The 13,249-nt window shown below is 40.8% G+C and overlaps 1 protein-coding gene across 4 annotated transcripts in view; it reads left to right on the top strand.

The window, feature by feature from the left end:
- Positions 1-5,078, top strand: part of SNX4 (sorting nexin 4) — a 171,478-nt gene extending 166,400 nt beyond the window's left edge. For all 4 annotated transcript variants that reach the window (XM_029605279.1, XM_029605281.1, XM_029605280.1 and 1 more), the window contains exon 14: positions 4,987-5,078. In XM_029605279.1, coding sequence (XP_029461139.1) covers positions 4,987-5,034 — 48 coding nt within the window. In that variant the 3' untranslated portion in view covers positions 5,035-5,078. The remainder of the gene's footprint in view (positions 1-4,986) is intronic.
- Positions 5,079-13,249: the final 8,171 nt, after the last annotated feature.

Genomic DNA, 13,249 nt, shown 5'->3' with positions numbered 1-13,249 from the left:
GCGTGGCTTACTGCCTGAATCAACCAAGGGTGGTATGATGGTCCACATTTCGAGATAAATTCTATGCACACAAAAATTTAAAAAAATTTTGGCTTTTGCGACGTCTTTTTGTGAGACAAGTGTGGTTCGTTGCACATTAATTATTAACTGTTTCTGTATAGTGGTAATTGATATCTCCCATTATTACTCACTACCAATTACTGCACTCCTAATTTCTCTTAGCATTTCACTGTCCATCTCACCATCTTGGCCAGGTGGATGATAGTATACTCCTATCACTATACTTTTTCCCAACACACAAGGGATTTCGACCCATAAAGATTCGATTGTGCATTTAGTCTCATGCAGAATCTTTGTCCTGTTGGACTCTGTGCATTCCCATACATAAAGCACCACCCCACCTCCTTTATGCTCCTCTCTGTCATTGCGATATAATTTGTATCCTGGTATTGCACTGTCCCATTGGTTATCCTCCTTCCACCATGTCTCTGAGATGCCAATTAAGTCTATTCATCGTTCGCTGCTATACACTCTAATTCTCCCATCTTACTTCTTAGACGTTTGTTATGTTCCTATGTTCTTAGTTCTTAGATGCTGTATCCAAGAAAACAGAGTTTTGACATAGAACAGATAAACTGTATCTCAGGTTTTGTCTTTTTCTTCATGCTCCTAGTTTTAATGTATTCATCCAAGGCTTTGTTGCTATTAATAGTGTATAGATAGTCTTAGAAATCAACACCCCGGAACTCAGATCTCTAGAAACAAATTTCCGTACCTTCATTTTATTAAACAGAGGAAGTGGAGCAGCATCCAGCAGTGCAAGCTGACTAATCCCTGCAAATTCTGAAACTGATGCAAGGAGGCATCTGCTTTCTTACCAGGATGGCAATAAGCACAACAGTGTGTTAATTAAAATGAGTGAAATTAATTGTAAGAACCAAAGAGGAAGATGAGACTTGAAAGAGCCCGCTAGTGGAGTGGGCGGAGGCCAGAACTTTGACAGAATTGAAACATTCCTGGGACAGATACAGAGAACTGGAATAGGAACAAGGTTGAGAGAATGCGTACAAGACATGGGGGAGATGGTACTGGTCTGAAAATTTATACCTTTAGTGTTAGAGAATCAGATCGGAAGACACTGGGCAGACTGGATGGGATAATTGGGCTTCAGCTTCTATCATTGCTATGTTACAGATTCTAAAGAAATTACCAAGAGCTGTTTTGCCTGGCTTTCCCATTCTTATCCTGTTATGATCTTGATGGTCTACCTATCTGGCTAAGTCCAGATAAGGCACATTGCTAGAATGGATCTCTCTCACCCCCTCATTTATGCCTTCCTGATTTCATATTGCTCAATTTTTGGCTAGCTGAACTTCACAAGACCATTGCTTTTCCTTAGCATCTGTATAAAACAGCAGATGTTCCTTAGGCCAGTGGTTCTCAACCTTTTAACTGTTGGGATACACTTGACAGATGGTTCTCACATGCATGACACACTGAACACATGATCGTCGTGGGGCTAGATGTAAACATGTACTACATACACAGGAACCCGGACCCCCCCAAAAATGGTTGCAGGCAGAACTAGGACATTGCCTGTACAACTCATTATACAAAAAGATATTTCTGGTGTTATCTTAGTAACAGCAACACTACCAGTCGCAATAGCCTTACTCATGAAAGGTAGCAATTTACCACCAATGGATGTCCTATTCAGAAAACACAACAAATAAGTGATACAAATGCCTACATGCTAGTAAAATACCTCACCTTGGTCACATACACAGAAGTAACCTTCACCAAGAACAGAAAGACCTCAAATTACAAATATGGAGACACAAACTGGAATGGAAACCCAAAAAAAATGCACTCTGCATGCAGTGCAAAACTGGAGAAATGGAAACAGAAATATAGAACCTAAGATAGTCCCAGGATCTGCAATAATGCACACAAACTAATCCGCACAAAGTTACACCTGCATTATGGAACACACTCAAACAGTAACAACTCAGCTTATGAAAAGGCAATGCTACAAATATTTAACCAGACCCTAAACACCAATACACCTCCTATTAGGAAAACAGAACAAGACAAGCTGCTATAGAAACTACAAGCTTACAGAAAGCCTCACTTCAGTCACACATGCAGAACACAAACAAATACAGAATAAAGTGATCATAAAGTTAATGTTTTTAGTTTTCCATTGTTACACTGCATACAGAGTATGGGTTCATACTGTTTCCAGTTCAGATTTAGTCTGCACTTGTCTACTTAAAGATTCCTCAAGTAATATAAAATAATAATTATAAATAGTAAGAAACAGAATGTTTCAAAACAGCTGATGAACAGAATAATATCCAACAATTAAAAACTAATTAAAATTATTAAAAATTCTCCAAACACCAATAAAATATTTCAAACAGCAGACACATCACATAATACCCAATAATTAAAATGACATTCAATCAAGAAAAATAAACTTAAAAAGCTCCCGTTACCCTCTCCAGCAACTCTGCTACTCCTTTCCCTTGCAGGCCATAGCACACACCAGCAGCAGCAAGGGCTGCTGAAGCTCTGACCTTACAGTCCTCTTACTTAGGACCCAAGACTAATCACACACACACACACACACCCATGACCAGACTCTCTCTCACACATAGTCACCTCTCTGACCAGTCTCTCTCACACACATAGTCACCTCTCTGACCAGTCTCTCTCTCACACATAGTCACCTCTCTGACCAGTCTCTCTCTCACACATAGTCACCTCCCTGACCAGTCTCGTTTACCGCACACACACACACCTCTCTGATCAGTCTCTCTCCCACATGCCTTCTCTCTCTTACACACATGCTTTTTCATTTATAACATGTTGGCTCATTCTCTGTCTCACTCAGTCACTCCCCCCGAGTACACATAGCAGCTGCAGCAGCCTCCTCCTCCAGCCCCTACAGCCTAAGAAAGAAGAGTCCCATGGGGGTCTAACGCTGCTTTGCCTCCTCTTGTTCTGAGTATTGTTTCTTGAGATCTTCATGTTGATTCTTCACCATTTGATGCTGTACATTCAGTGCACTGTTTCTGTTACTGGAGTTTTGCTTTCCTTTATTTAGTGTTTATTTTGCTTTGATTTATAGGCAAAAAAATTGTTTATTTTCAAATCTTTCCTTTTGCAATGATTTTTCTAATCGAGACTTAATGCTCATGTACAGCTTACACCTTGAGTGCAACCGCCTCGGCTTTCTTCAGCTGGTTCTGCAGGTCATAATTCACCAACGCACCATATATGAAGTCAATCACGACGGCCAGCAGCGCTAGGGTCTGTAGTACCTGCTTCTGCCTGCGGGAGCACATCCCATTCCCTATACTGCCCCTCATGGGGGCCAGCAGCGTGGGCTACGGGACTCTATGTTCGCCCCGCAGGTATCGCACGGTTGTGGAGGAAGAGCTGGAAAGTCCATAGGGTAGGGGGGCAACTGTTGCTTCATGCTCCCCGTTCTCAGGGAAAAGTTGCAACTTACTTTCCTGGAAACTCTGAATTTTCAGAGCCCCAGTTTGGATACTGTTGGCAGGGACATGCCGCTACCGACTCCGTGGCTCACTCTGATTCTGCCAAGAGGGAGGAGGAGGGGGATCGGCGGGTGCGTGGAACGCCCGAGCTGTCACCCTTTCACTAGATAGGGGTAAAACAAACGGCGAGCAACCAGCGAGGAGGTTCACCTTCCAGCACTGCGCGTAACACTCCACTCCTTCTCTCCTAAGGCTGATCCTTGTTTTGCTCCAGGCCACGCTGGCTGCTGCTCCAGGCCGATGCTGCCGCTATATTTGAATGCAGCACGGCTGTTTCTTCTTCCCGCGCATGCTACTTCCTTTTCCGGGTCGTGGGAGCTAGAAGAAAAGGCCGTGTTGCTGTGTTAGCTTCCACTAAAGCTGCTGCTGCTGTTCCCTCCCGGGCTTGAATGTGCTGATCAGAATGTGCAGCAGCGTTAGTGGAAGGATGATCTACTTCTCGCTGGGGTGAAAGGAAGGGGGGGAGGGAAGCAGCCGGGCCAGCGGGAGGACCGGGGAGCCTGCGACACACCAGCTGGTGCTTGGCGACACACTTGTTGAGAATCACTGCCTTAGACTATATTTTTATTAAAATGCTTTTCTTGCTGTTTCTCCTGCTTTCAGCTATTGAGGTTTAACACTCAGTTGTACAAACCATTTTTTTTTATTTCAAAATACCTTTATAGAAGCTAAACTATTGCAGAAAAGGATCGATTCTGCTGCCATATCTGCCCCTGGCCAAAATGCCCTGCATTTCTTGTTAACGTGCTCATTAAACTTTCTTTCCAGACCTACTTCTCAATAAAGTCAGTAGCTGTAATTGTTTTGGCATTAACACATGTGTAAAATGAGTTATAAATTGAGTTTAGTTTTACAGAACGTTCAGTAGTGCGTCTGTGCACTTGGCGCTGTGCATGACTATAGTTTTACAGACAATGTTAGACTAATGCCCAGAGGAGAGCGACAAGAAGAATTTTGGAAGATTCTGAGACCCCCCATATCCGTTATAGAAGTTCAGCATCCTGTCTCCCACACAAACCATCTTCTAGAAATTAATAGTTTAAATGCTTTTATATTTGATGAACTTGATTGCAAAGACTGAGAAAAATAACTGTGCACTGTCTTTTGATTAAGGAATGGTGCACATGGCACTATCATAGGCTTGCCAACTTACTGAATGGAAACACTGATTGGTAACTTGGGTTTCCTGCTTTACTAAACTGTTTTGTAATATGGGCAAATGCCTACTAAAGATGAATTTGAGAAAAATCAAATTCATCTTGCTTGAATCTTTACCTGGAAGTTGAAGTTTGGTGACTGTACCTATGGTACTACGAAGGACCATAACAGGCACAAAAAAAGATTTGCCCGCCTTGCTTGTACTCTGCTCTAGACTACATATAAGTGTTTTAAAGGTTCTTTTTTTTCCTTCTTTTGGTAGGGAATTCAAGTTTGGACAAATGCTAAAGAATGCTTCAGCAAGATGTAAAAGTGCAGAGACTTAGTTCGTCAACCAAGTGCCAGAGAAGAGAAGCACAAGTGCCCACACGTCAGTAACAAATTGCTTCATGGTCTAAACAGACACAAATGAGCCAATAACTCAGCTGCAGTTGGTATATTGCATTCTTTAATAAGGCACAAAAGGACATATTAGTGAAGACCATAAGCTTTCCATTAAAACAAATACTTTGGGAAAAGTATAGTTCAGTGTGAGAAGGACAACTGCCATTGAGTTGGTCTCCATGAATAGATTCTGAACCAGCAAGCTGTGCAGTCATAGATAATTCCCAGATATCCCAGGATGCTGTAGAGATTTTGTTTTGATTTGTGGTGGTATAAATTGAATTGCTTGAGTTCCAGCAGATGCCTGTGAATGTTAACTTTTGTGGGAAGGCTTCCCAGTTTCTGCTGATTACACCTGTACACATCAAGTGATCAAGGCTGCATATAGAAACGATACATTAATGAACCGTCCCCTCCCTCTCCTGAGATGTTTCAGCCCTCATGTATCCACAGGTAGAATACTTCTCCGCCACACAGTACTTTTTTAACTAACAGTTTACCTGATCACACCCATCCATACTCCCACATCTTGGTATTGCCACCTGATGACTGGTGAATTTTCAGCTGCCCCCCCAAAAAAAGGCAGATTTGCTACTCAATATTTTGCCAACTGAGAACATCTGTGCATGTTCACACAGTACTGGAGCTTGTTCAGGACAGTGGTGTTTCAATAGGTCTGGAATGCCTAATATTAGACCATAGATGGAAGCTGTTCTGATGATGTGCAGAAAAATCTTAGCTAATATGTGTCTGTGTTTTGTTTTGGTTTTTTTTTTGGCTCATGTAATGTGCCATTTCAGCCTGCAAGTTATATTTGTGCACTGCATGTTCTTTAACTTCATTAATATTCTCTCTGCCTCTGGTTATCTGTAATTTTATAAAGGGAAAATGAACAGATGAATTAATATAGTGAGTTTGTCTTCATACTGTATTCACAGGCCAAGCATTTGGAACTTTTTTCCCCCTTTTTGCTAACTCCGTGGACTCTTACGTGTCAGCATGCGCCTTACAATTATATAAGAAACTAAGAAAACCATTTAGCAGCTGGCTTTTTCCCACTATTTGGCTGTAACTGGAAATTGGGAGGATTTGCCAGAACTAAGTGCAAAGCCAAATGCAGTTTTGCTGAAATTGGAATATACCAAAGCATAAGCTAAGCTGTTTACAAGTATCACATTTAAATATGCCAGAAATTAATCCTTAAAGACTGGAAAGAGTGCAAAAATACCGTGCCAATTAAGTAGCATCCAATCGTGGGTTTCATACGACGATATCTCCCATTTACATACTCGCCCTCACTTACGGAAGGGTCCATTGGAAAGGACAAACTGACTTGGGGGATGTTCTCTGACTTTTTGTGCTTGCAGCAAAAAAAATCAGGGGCCCAGAATAAGGCCAGCCCCTCTTCTGTTGGTGAGAAATAGCCTCTTTCAAATGTTCCTAGCTATCGGCGAGGTGGCAAGGCCTCCGGGCAGTACAGGTGTGTACTCGGATAATCATTCCCGTTTTGTGAACTCTGTATAGTGTTATGTTAAGTCAGGACCATTGAGAAGGAAGACTTGTACAGTACATTCCAAAATGACAGCTAAACATTAGACCTGTCCTGTCAGCGCTCTGCCTCGCATGGTGCCTTAATCTGATGCTGCGAGGCACCTGGGGTAAAATACTTTTCATGCACTTTGACTTTGATAGGAGATATTTCTGGTGCCTGGGTTTTCCATATTTCACATGTAATGTATGAAATGTATTAGTATTCTTTTTTTTTTTTTTTTGTTTCTTGCTAGTTGTATTAAATTTAAGATGGGAACAAAATTGTTCTTGTAAGCCTTGTGCCAAATATGCTGAATAAAACTATTCTTTAATAATATTTTGTCTTTATTCATACAAAATTTAAAGTGTTTGTTGATTTTCCAACTTTGAAAGATTAGTTTTTTCTTTCTTCCTCTCTTAAAAAAAAAAAAAAAAACCCAAAAACCAGATACTCCATAATCTGTAATTTTGATGGTCTGTATTACACGGTGAGACTTTGTAAAAAGTCCAGAGGTTTTCCAGTTCTTTACAAGTTTTCTGGTTAGTAGCACTGTCCCTACTGCACTGAAGGAAAGAAAAATTTGACATAGGATGATTGAGAATGGGCCTTGCAGAGCTTTTAACTGCCTCACAATAGCTTTGTTACAAACTCATTTTCAATAGGCACTATATGTGTTATTACTGTGTAGCACCTAACTACACAGAAATAACCTTATGAAGAGCTGTCAGACCACAGTATTTTTTCACAAGGAACGCAGAAGCTGTAATGCTGATGAGCAGGTAACTAGGATGTGCTACAAATTTAGCACTGCTACCAATCTGCGTATTAATAGATAACTTGATTTTTTTTAAAACCATGGTATCATCCTCATTCATACAGTAGGACTGTACCACTTTGGTTCACTGATGAATTCTATATTTTGTATGGTGTCCTACACAAAAAGAATAAAAATGCAATCTATATAACAGTTCGTAAGTAAATGGAAAAACTGCACCAAAGTACAACTGAAAAATGTAAGCAAATGTAAACAAAACGACCCGGATGAAAATTGGAACAAGATCCAAAGAGAGGAAACTCAAAACAGACTGGTGTCAAAACCAAAGTGGACAGATTGAGGAGAGACAGCACCGACTCGCTGGATGCTAATTAATGGGAAAGGATAAAGAACAATTTTTATTTTCTCAGGGTTAGAGATTGTCAAAAATCAAAATGGCAAATGTATATTTAGGAAACTGGATTGCCTGTCTTTTCCATCTGTGTATTTAGGTAATCCTGCCAGTTCCTTTCCATAACAGTACTAAAGTCAGGGGCGCAGCTATTTATCATGTACATGGCAAATATTACCTGATGAGGCAGACACTGGAAAATATTCACCAGGAGAAAGGACAGAGATGGCAACATATTGCTTCTTGAGATTATTTTGCCCTTCCAGTGGGGCCTGTGTATTTCTGTTGTAAAATGAAAGTTGGTTTATATTTACTTCATAACTTTGTCCTGAAAAAAAGGGGGTTTTTTTGTTTTTTTTTAACTTTGGCCCGCTAATCTCTTGCTTAAAGAATTTAGCCACTGAATGAAGGAAGACTTGCGTACGGTTCTTTTGCAGCACTTGGGGATTGAATTTTCAAAGCCATTTCTGTGCACAAAACACAGATTTATGCAAGTAAATGGTTTATTATAAAATTGCCTGGGGATTGTGTATGTAAGAATATGCGTGTAACCGAATTTTGTGCATACGTCTTTGCACAGAAGAAAGAGGCGTTTCGGGGGTGGAGTTTGAACTGAGGCACACTCTTTGTTTGATTTTAAAAACTGCATAAATTCCCATACACAAGTTACGGGTTTACAAAGAGCAGCTGTGACTTTGTGCAAGGGAGTTTGTGTGCGCATGTTCACGTACTTTTCAAAGTGAACTTAAGCGTGCAAATTCACTTTGAAAATTGCTGTAACTTGTAAGTGTAGCAGCTGCATAAGCTACCCATGGTGTGACAAAATGACCCTCTTTGGTGGCCAATATACCGAACTTGCAGCAGATCGGTGGCATTTCAATTCACTTATGGGAATGATAATAGGAACTGCACTAATTAGATGACTCCCTGAAAAGTAGTGAATAGAAAAGAGCTAGACAAAGTGAGCCTTACAGAACAGATGTAGAAGACAAAAACTTGTGTTTTTGTTATCTCTAAAATGCCATCTCCTCAACCAGCAAGCCTGTATATTTCCTCTCAAATTGGCTTAATCTGCTGCAGTTCAGAGGTAAGGCAATGGCTATGAGTTACAAGATGATATTCAGTAACTACCTGGGGTGAGAGGAAGGTAAGGTTTGTTGTCACTGAGGAACCTGAGATTGGACTAAATCAGCAGCAGAATAAACCACATGTTTTGGGTAAACTTAGTTCCAGATGTACTAAAAGTTTGTTTTTTTTTCCATTTTGTGTCTTGGGGAAAAACATGGAGTACAGTTGAACCTTTCTGTCAAATTAGGTTAAATCATTTATTTTTGGTTAAATGGAGAAACATAAAATTGTGTGGTCTCCATTCAGTAGACATTAAGCAGAGTAAAGTGGAAGCCATTTTACTTTTGCTGTTTTTGTACTCCTGCTTTATGTGAAACCCAGCATGTAGGACAACTCTCGCACCAACTTTCCTCTTCTCTGTAATGCAGCTTTGTCCCTGAAGAAGGTGAAAAAGGTTTACAAAATCCACAAGCCAGGTGGGAAATTGCAGCAGAAGCATTTCTTCCTGACCATGAAGCAGAGATGAGATGTGGTTGTCCCCAGATTGATTATATAGTTCAAGCTTGAAATCTGTTCTCTCTGAGATATTGATCAGCCTACCATGAATACTCTCCACCACAAGTTTGACTGTAGCTGAAGAATGTTTTAAAACATTCAGTCTGACCATACATGACTTCTTGATGTTTTTATGCTTTCTTTCCCATCACTTGGCATTAATTTTTCCTTTACCTACCAGCTGGTTCTTGCTGCCTTCGGGCATACAGCTTGATCAGAACTAGCCTCTTTTGGGCTGTGGTGCCATGATCCTTAACTCACAAACTACATGGAGTGTAGTTTGTGAGTTAAGGAAGAGAATCTGAACGACACCAATGGGTGTCGTTCAGATTCTCTTACCCCTGCCAGGGGATTTGATTTAATTGGCTTTTAGAGGGCAATTTTCAAAGTCATTTACACGGGTAAAAATCCATTTACCTGCTTAAATCGTCTGTTTGAAAATTGCCCTCTAAAAGCCAATTAAATCAAATCCCCTGGCAGGGGAAGAGAATCTCAGTGACACTGTTTAGGTCAGGGGCGGGGGGAGAAAAGTAGATCGCTTTTGCAAGTTTACCTGCATCCATGTCTAGCAAAATTCTCCCTGCACAAAAAAACAGGTGCAAGTTCCCCTGGCAAGTTTCAAAGTGAAAGCACACACGCACTTTTGTTTGGAAACTTGGGACGAGGTCCTCAGGTTAAAAGTACCCGCAGACTTTGTCCCAGAATGGACAGGGCAAAAATGTGCCCCCCCCCCCCCCCACCCTTAAAGCTAGATTTTAAAGCCCGAGCGTACGCATCCATGGGCGCACGGTGGTTTTATAACTTACTTCCTCCTCCGAGTAGAAATAAGGTGCAGGCGCTGCCCAGCTGTCGGAGCGCAAGTCACCAGGTGAACGCAAAATGGTGCTGTCCCGGCTGGCTCCCCGGCCCGCCCCTTTTGTGACCCCTGGCACTTCCGTGCCATTTTAAAAATGTTCTCAGCCCGGCCACGCGCATATCTACCGTTTTTTGTTTTTTTTTTTGTTTTGTTTTTTTTTTAACGTGCGTGGGGTTTTGAAAATTCACCTGTAGCCTGTATAAGTTGCAGCAGGTTTTCCCAAGTGGACTTTGTGTGCATATGTTTGCCCTGAAATTTAACCCACCAAAACCGCATGCGTACAATTTGACCGGCTGAAATGTATGCAGAAGCTTCCAGAGAAATTTTTCGTGTATGCTTTTGAAAATCCAAAAGTCCAAACCCCTTCCACAGCTCGTGCCCAGAAATGCTTCCCCTCGGTCTTGGGAAAACTTACGCACATGCAGGACATATCAGGCAGGCAATTCTGTAACGTGCCCTTTCCACAGATAAAGCTCAGTTTCACCCCTGGAAATGCTTCTGAAAGTTCCTCTCTCCCTATATTTACTTTTTCCTTTAGCGCAAGACTGATTTTCTGCACAATCGTCTGGCTGTTTTCATAATGTGGGGGGTATCTCTCTCTTTGTTCAGCTTTACTCTCTACTGTTTTGTTTGCTTGCTGAAGGATGAAACTGAATTATATCATTCAAGCTTTTGCCTGCCAAATGCATGCATGCATGCGAGGGAGGAGACAACTAAAGTAAGGTAGAAAACGCAGTGCAACTCTACAGCAAATAAAATCCTTATATATTGTATTTTGGAACTTATTCCTCTAACAAAGGCAACTGAAATGTAAAAGGTAACGGATAAGACAGCTCGTCTGTACTGAGGAAAGTCTGTCAGTTTTTCTCTCTCCCATAAACAAGATGGGAGCTTGTTTATTGCTAATGTCCTCCATAGCTGCTTTCCTTCCAACATCTGGTCACAATACTGCATCCTACGAGTAACAGTAATGTGATCAATATGTTAAATCTCCAGCCCTAGGGGTTAAGTGACTGCCCTGATGCGAAAGATCCATCCTTGTACCTTTTGCTGGAACTTCATGATCAAGAATTGGAGAATAATTCCATCACATAAGGGGGGGGGGGGGGGCAAAAGAAGCTTCTAGCACCGCACTGAGGCTTGTTTATTTCAAGGTGTAATATGCAAGCTCTGTTCTACAGTGGATGCTTTCAGAACACAGAAAATAGGACACCCAGTAAATTTACGTCTATAACTTTTGATGCATAACAATTGGATATACAATTCCATCTATGTAAACAACTGTGGATTCAGTTGCAAATGAGCTTTACATCACGATCGGGGAATATAATTTTCAAAGTGATTTAGACAGGTGAAAAGCAATTTACCCACATTACTCAGCTGTCTGAAAATTGCCTTGCCTCAATGTGGCTAGAAGACCACGCGTTATTCCACAATCTGCATAGTTTTAGCCATATTGAAAGGGGCATGTTTAGGTTGGGATAGGAAAAGTATGCGTGTCAATAGTATTTTCAAATCATCAGGCATAATCTTCCAGCAGAAATCTAGCTGCAGAAGAAGCAGATGCAAGTGACCATATATACTTTGTACCCACAGCAAGTTTAAAAATGAAAATATACAATGATCCCAAACGGAGATAATTCAGGCTTTTAACAGCTCCTCAGATGGGTCCAAACCTTTCAAAAATATAAACATTGGACTTAGGAATACCTACAGAATTTAGGAAATTCATTTTTTCCTTCAAGCAATTAGTTTTCCAAAATTGTCTGAGCAAATGATGAAAGTTGTATGATAGAGCCTTGGATTTCTAATTGACAACAGCCTCAATGCTGGATATCTGGATGGCACAGATGGTCTTTTCTGTAAAAGGCAGTCTATAAATGGAAAAATAAATAAGCAAATGGATTCACAATTAAATTTGAATTGTACAGTTGTAAAAATATTTGCATATGCCCAAAAGGCTACTTTCAGCCAATCACAAAAATCTTCAGTTCTGCCCATTTTACAGTAACCTAAATATTCTAATAGTTATTCGATGTATTGTATAACTAGTCTTAGTCAAACAATTTTATCATAAAATCAGTACACATTCTTCCATTACTGAAACTTAATGATGGCATGGGTTCCAAGAACTAATTCAAGCCTTATGGACCTCTTAAACGCTAATAAAAGACTTACGAAATCAGATTCTCACTACTACTAACCTCTCCAGAGCCAATGTAACAATAAGCAGATTCTGATGATTTATGGAACCTACAGCAAAGACCAAAGCAAATTTACAGTTTAGTATACAAGGCTCGTTGCGTTGGCAGCGGAGGCTCCACATTCAGCGAAACTATAATTGACCTCTTGGGGGGGGGGGGGGGGCTAGCCAAAAGCCTTTATTTCAAGTTTTATAGTATCTGAGATTTCAACCAAACTACTCCAGAATGCAGATGATATGTACAGACTGCCTGAAAGCTACAGAAAGATTGCATCAGTTTTTGGACTTTCATTGAGGTTAAACAGCAAGCAAAGATCCAGGCAAGAAAGCAAATTATACAATTTTCAAAAATATCCACCAGTGTTTAAGAATGTTATCCACATTTAGTATCAAAGGAGCACAAAATATGAAGGCAAATATGGCTCCTAAGCAAACCTGGGAACCTTTGCATTCTGCTCACCCAGAAGTTGCCATATTGGGCCAGAGTGAGGGTCCATCAAGCTCAGCAACCTGTTTCCAACAGTGACCAATCCAGAATACAGGTACCTGGCAAGTACCCAGGCACCCAGTAATTCAGCAGCAATTAGCAGGTGGGGAACGGGGGAAGGCGGAGGGATGAAAGTCGCCAGATAAAACAGGATATCAAAATTGTCTTATGGTGACGAACAAGGCACTTATCAGTTATTACACACAATTTAGATCAACTAAAAATTGTTTAGAAAATGTAGTAGTTTAATACTGCAAAAGGTTAATATTTCAATA

This window comes from Rhinatrema bivittatum, chromosome 6 (assembly GCF_901001135.1).
Source record: "Rhinatrema bivittatum chromosome 6, aRhiBiv1.1, whole genome shotgun sequence".
Classification (NCBI taxonomy): domain Eukaryota; kingdom Metazoa; phylum Chordata; class Amphibia; order Gymnophiona; family Rhinatrematidae; genus Rhinatrema; species Rhinatrema bivittatum.
This window is presented reverse-complemented; position numbering and strand designations above follow the sequence as displayed.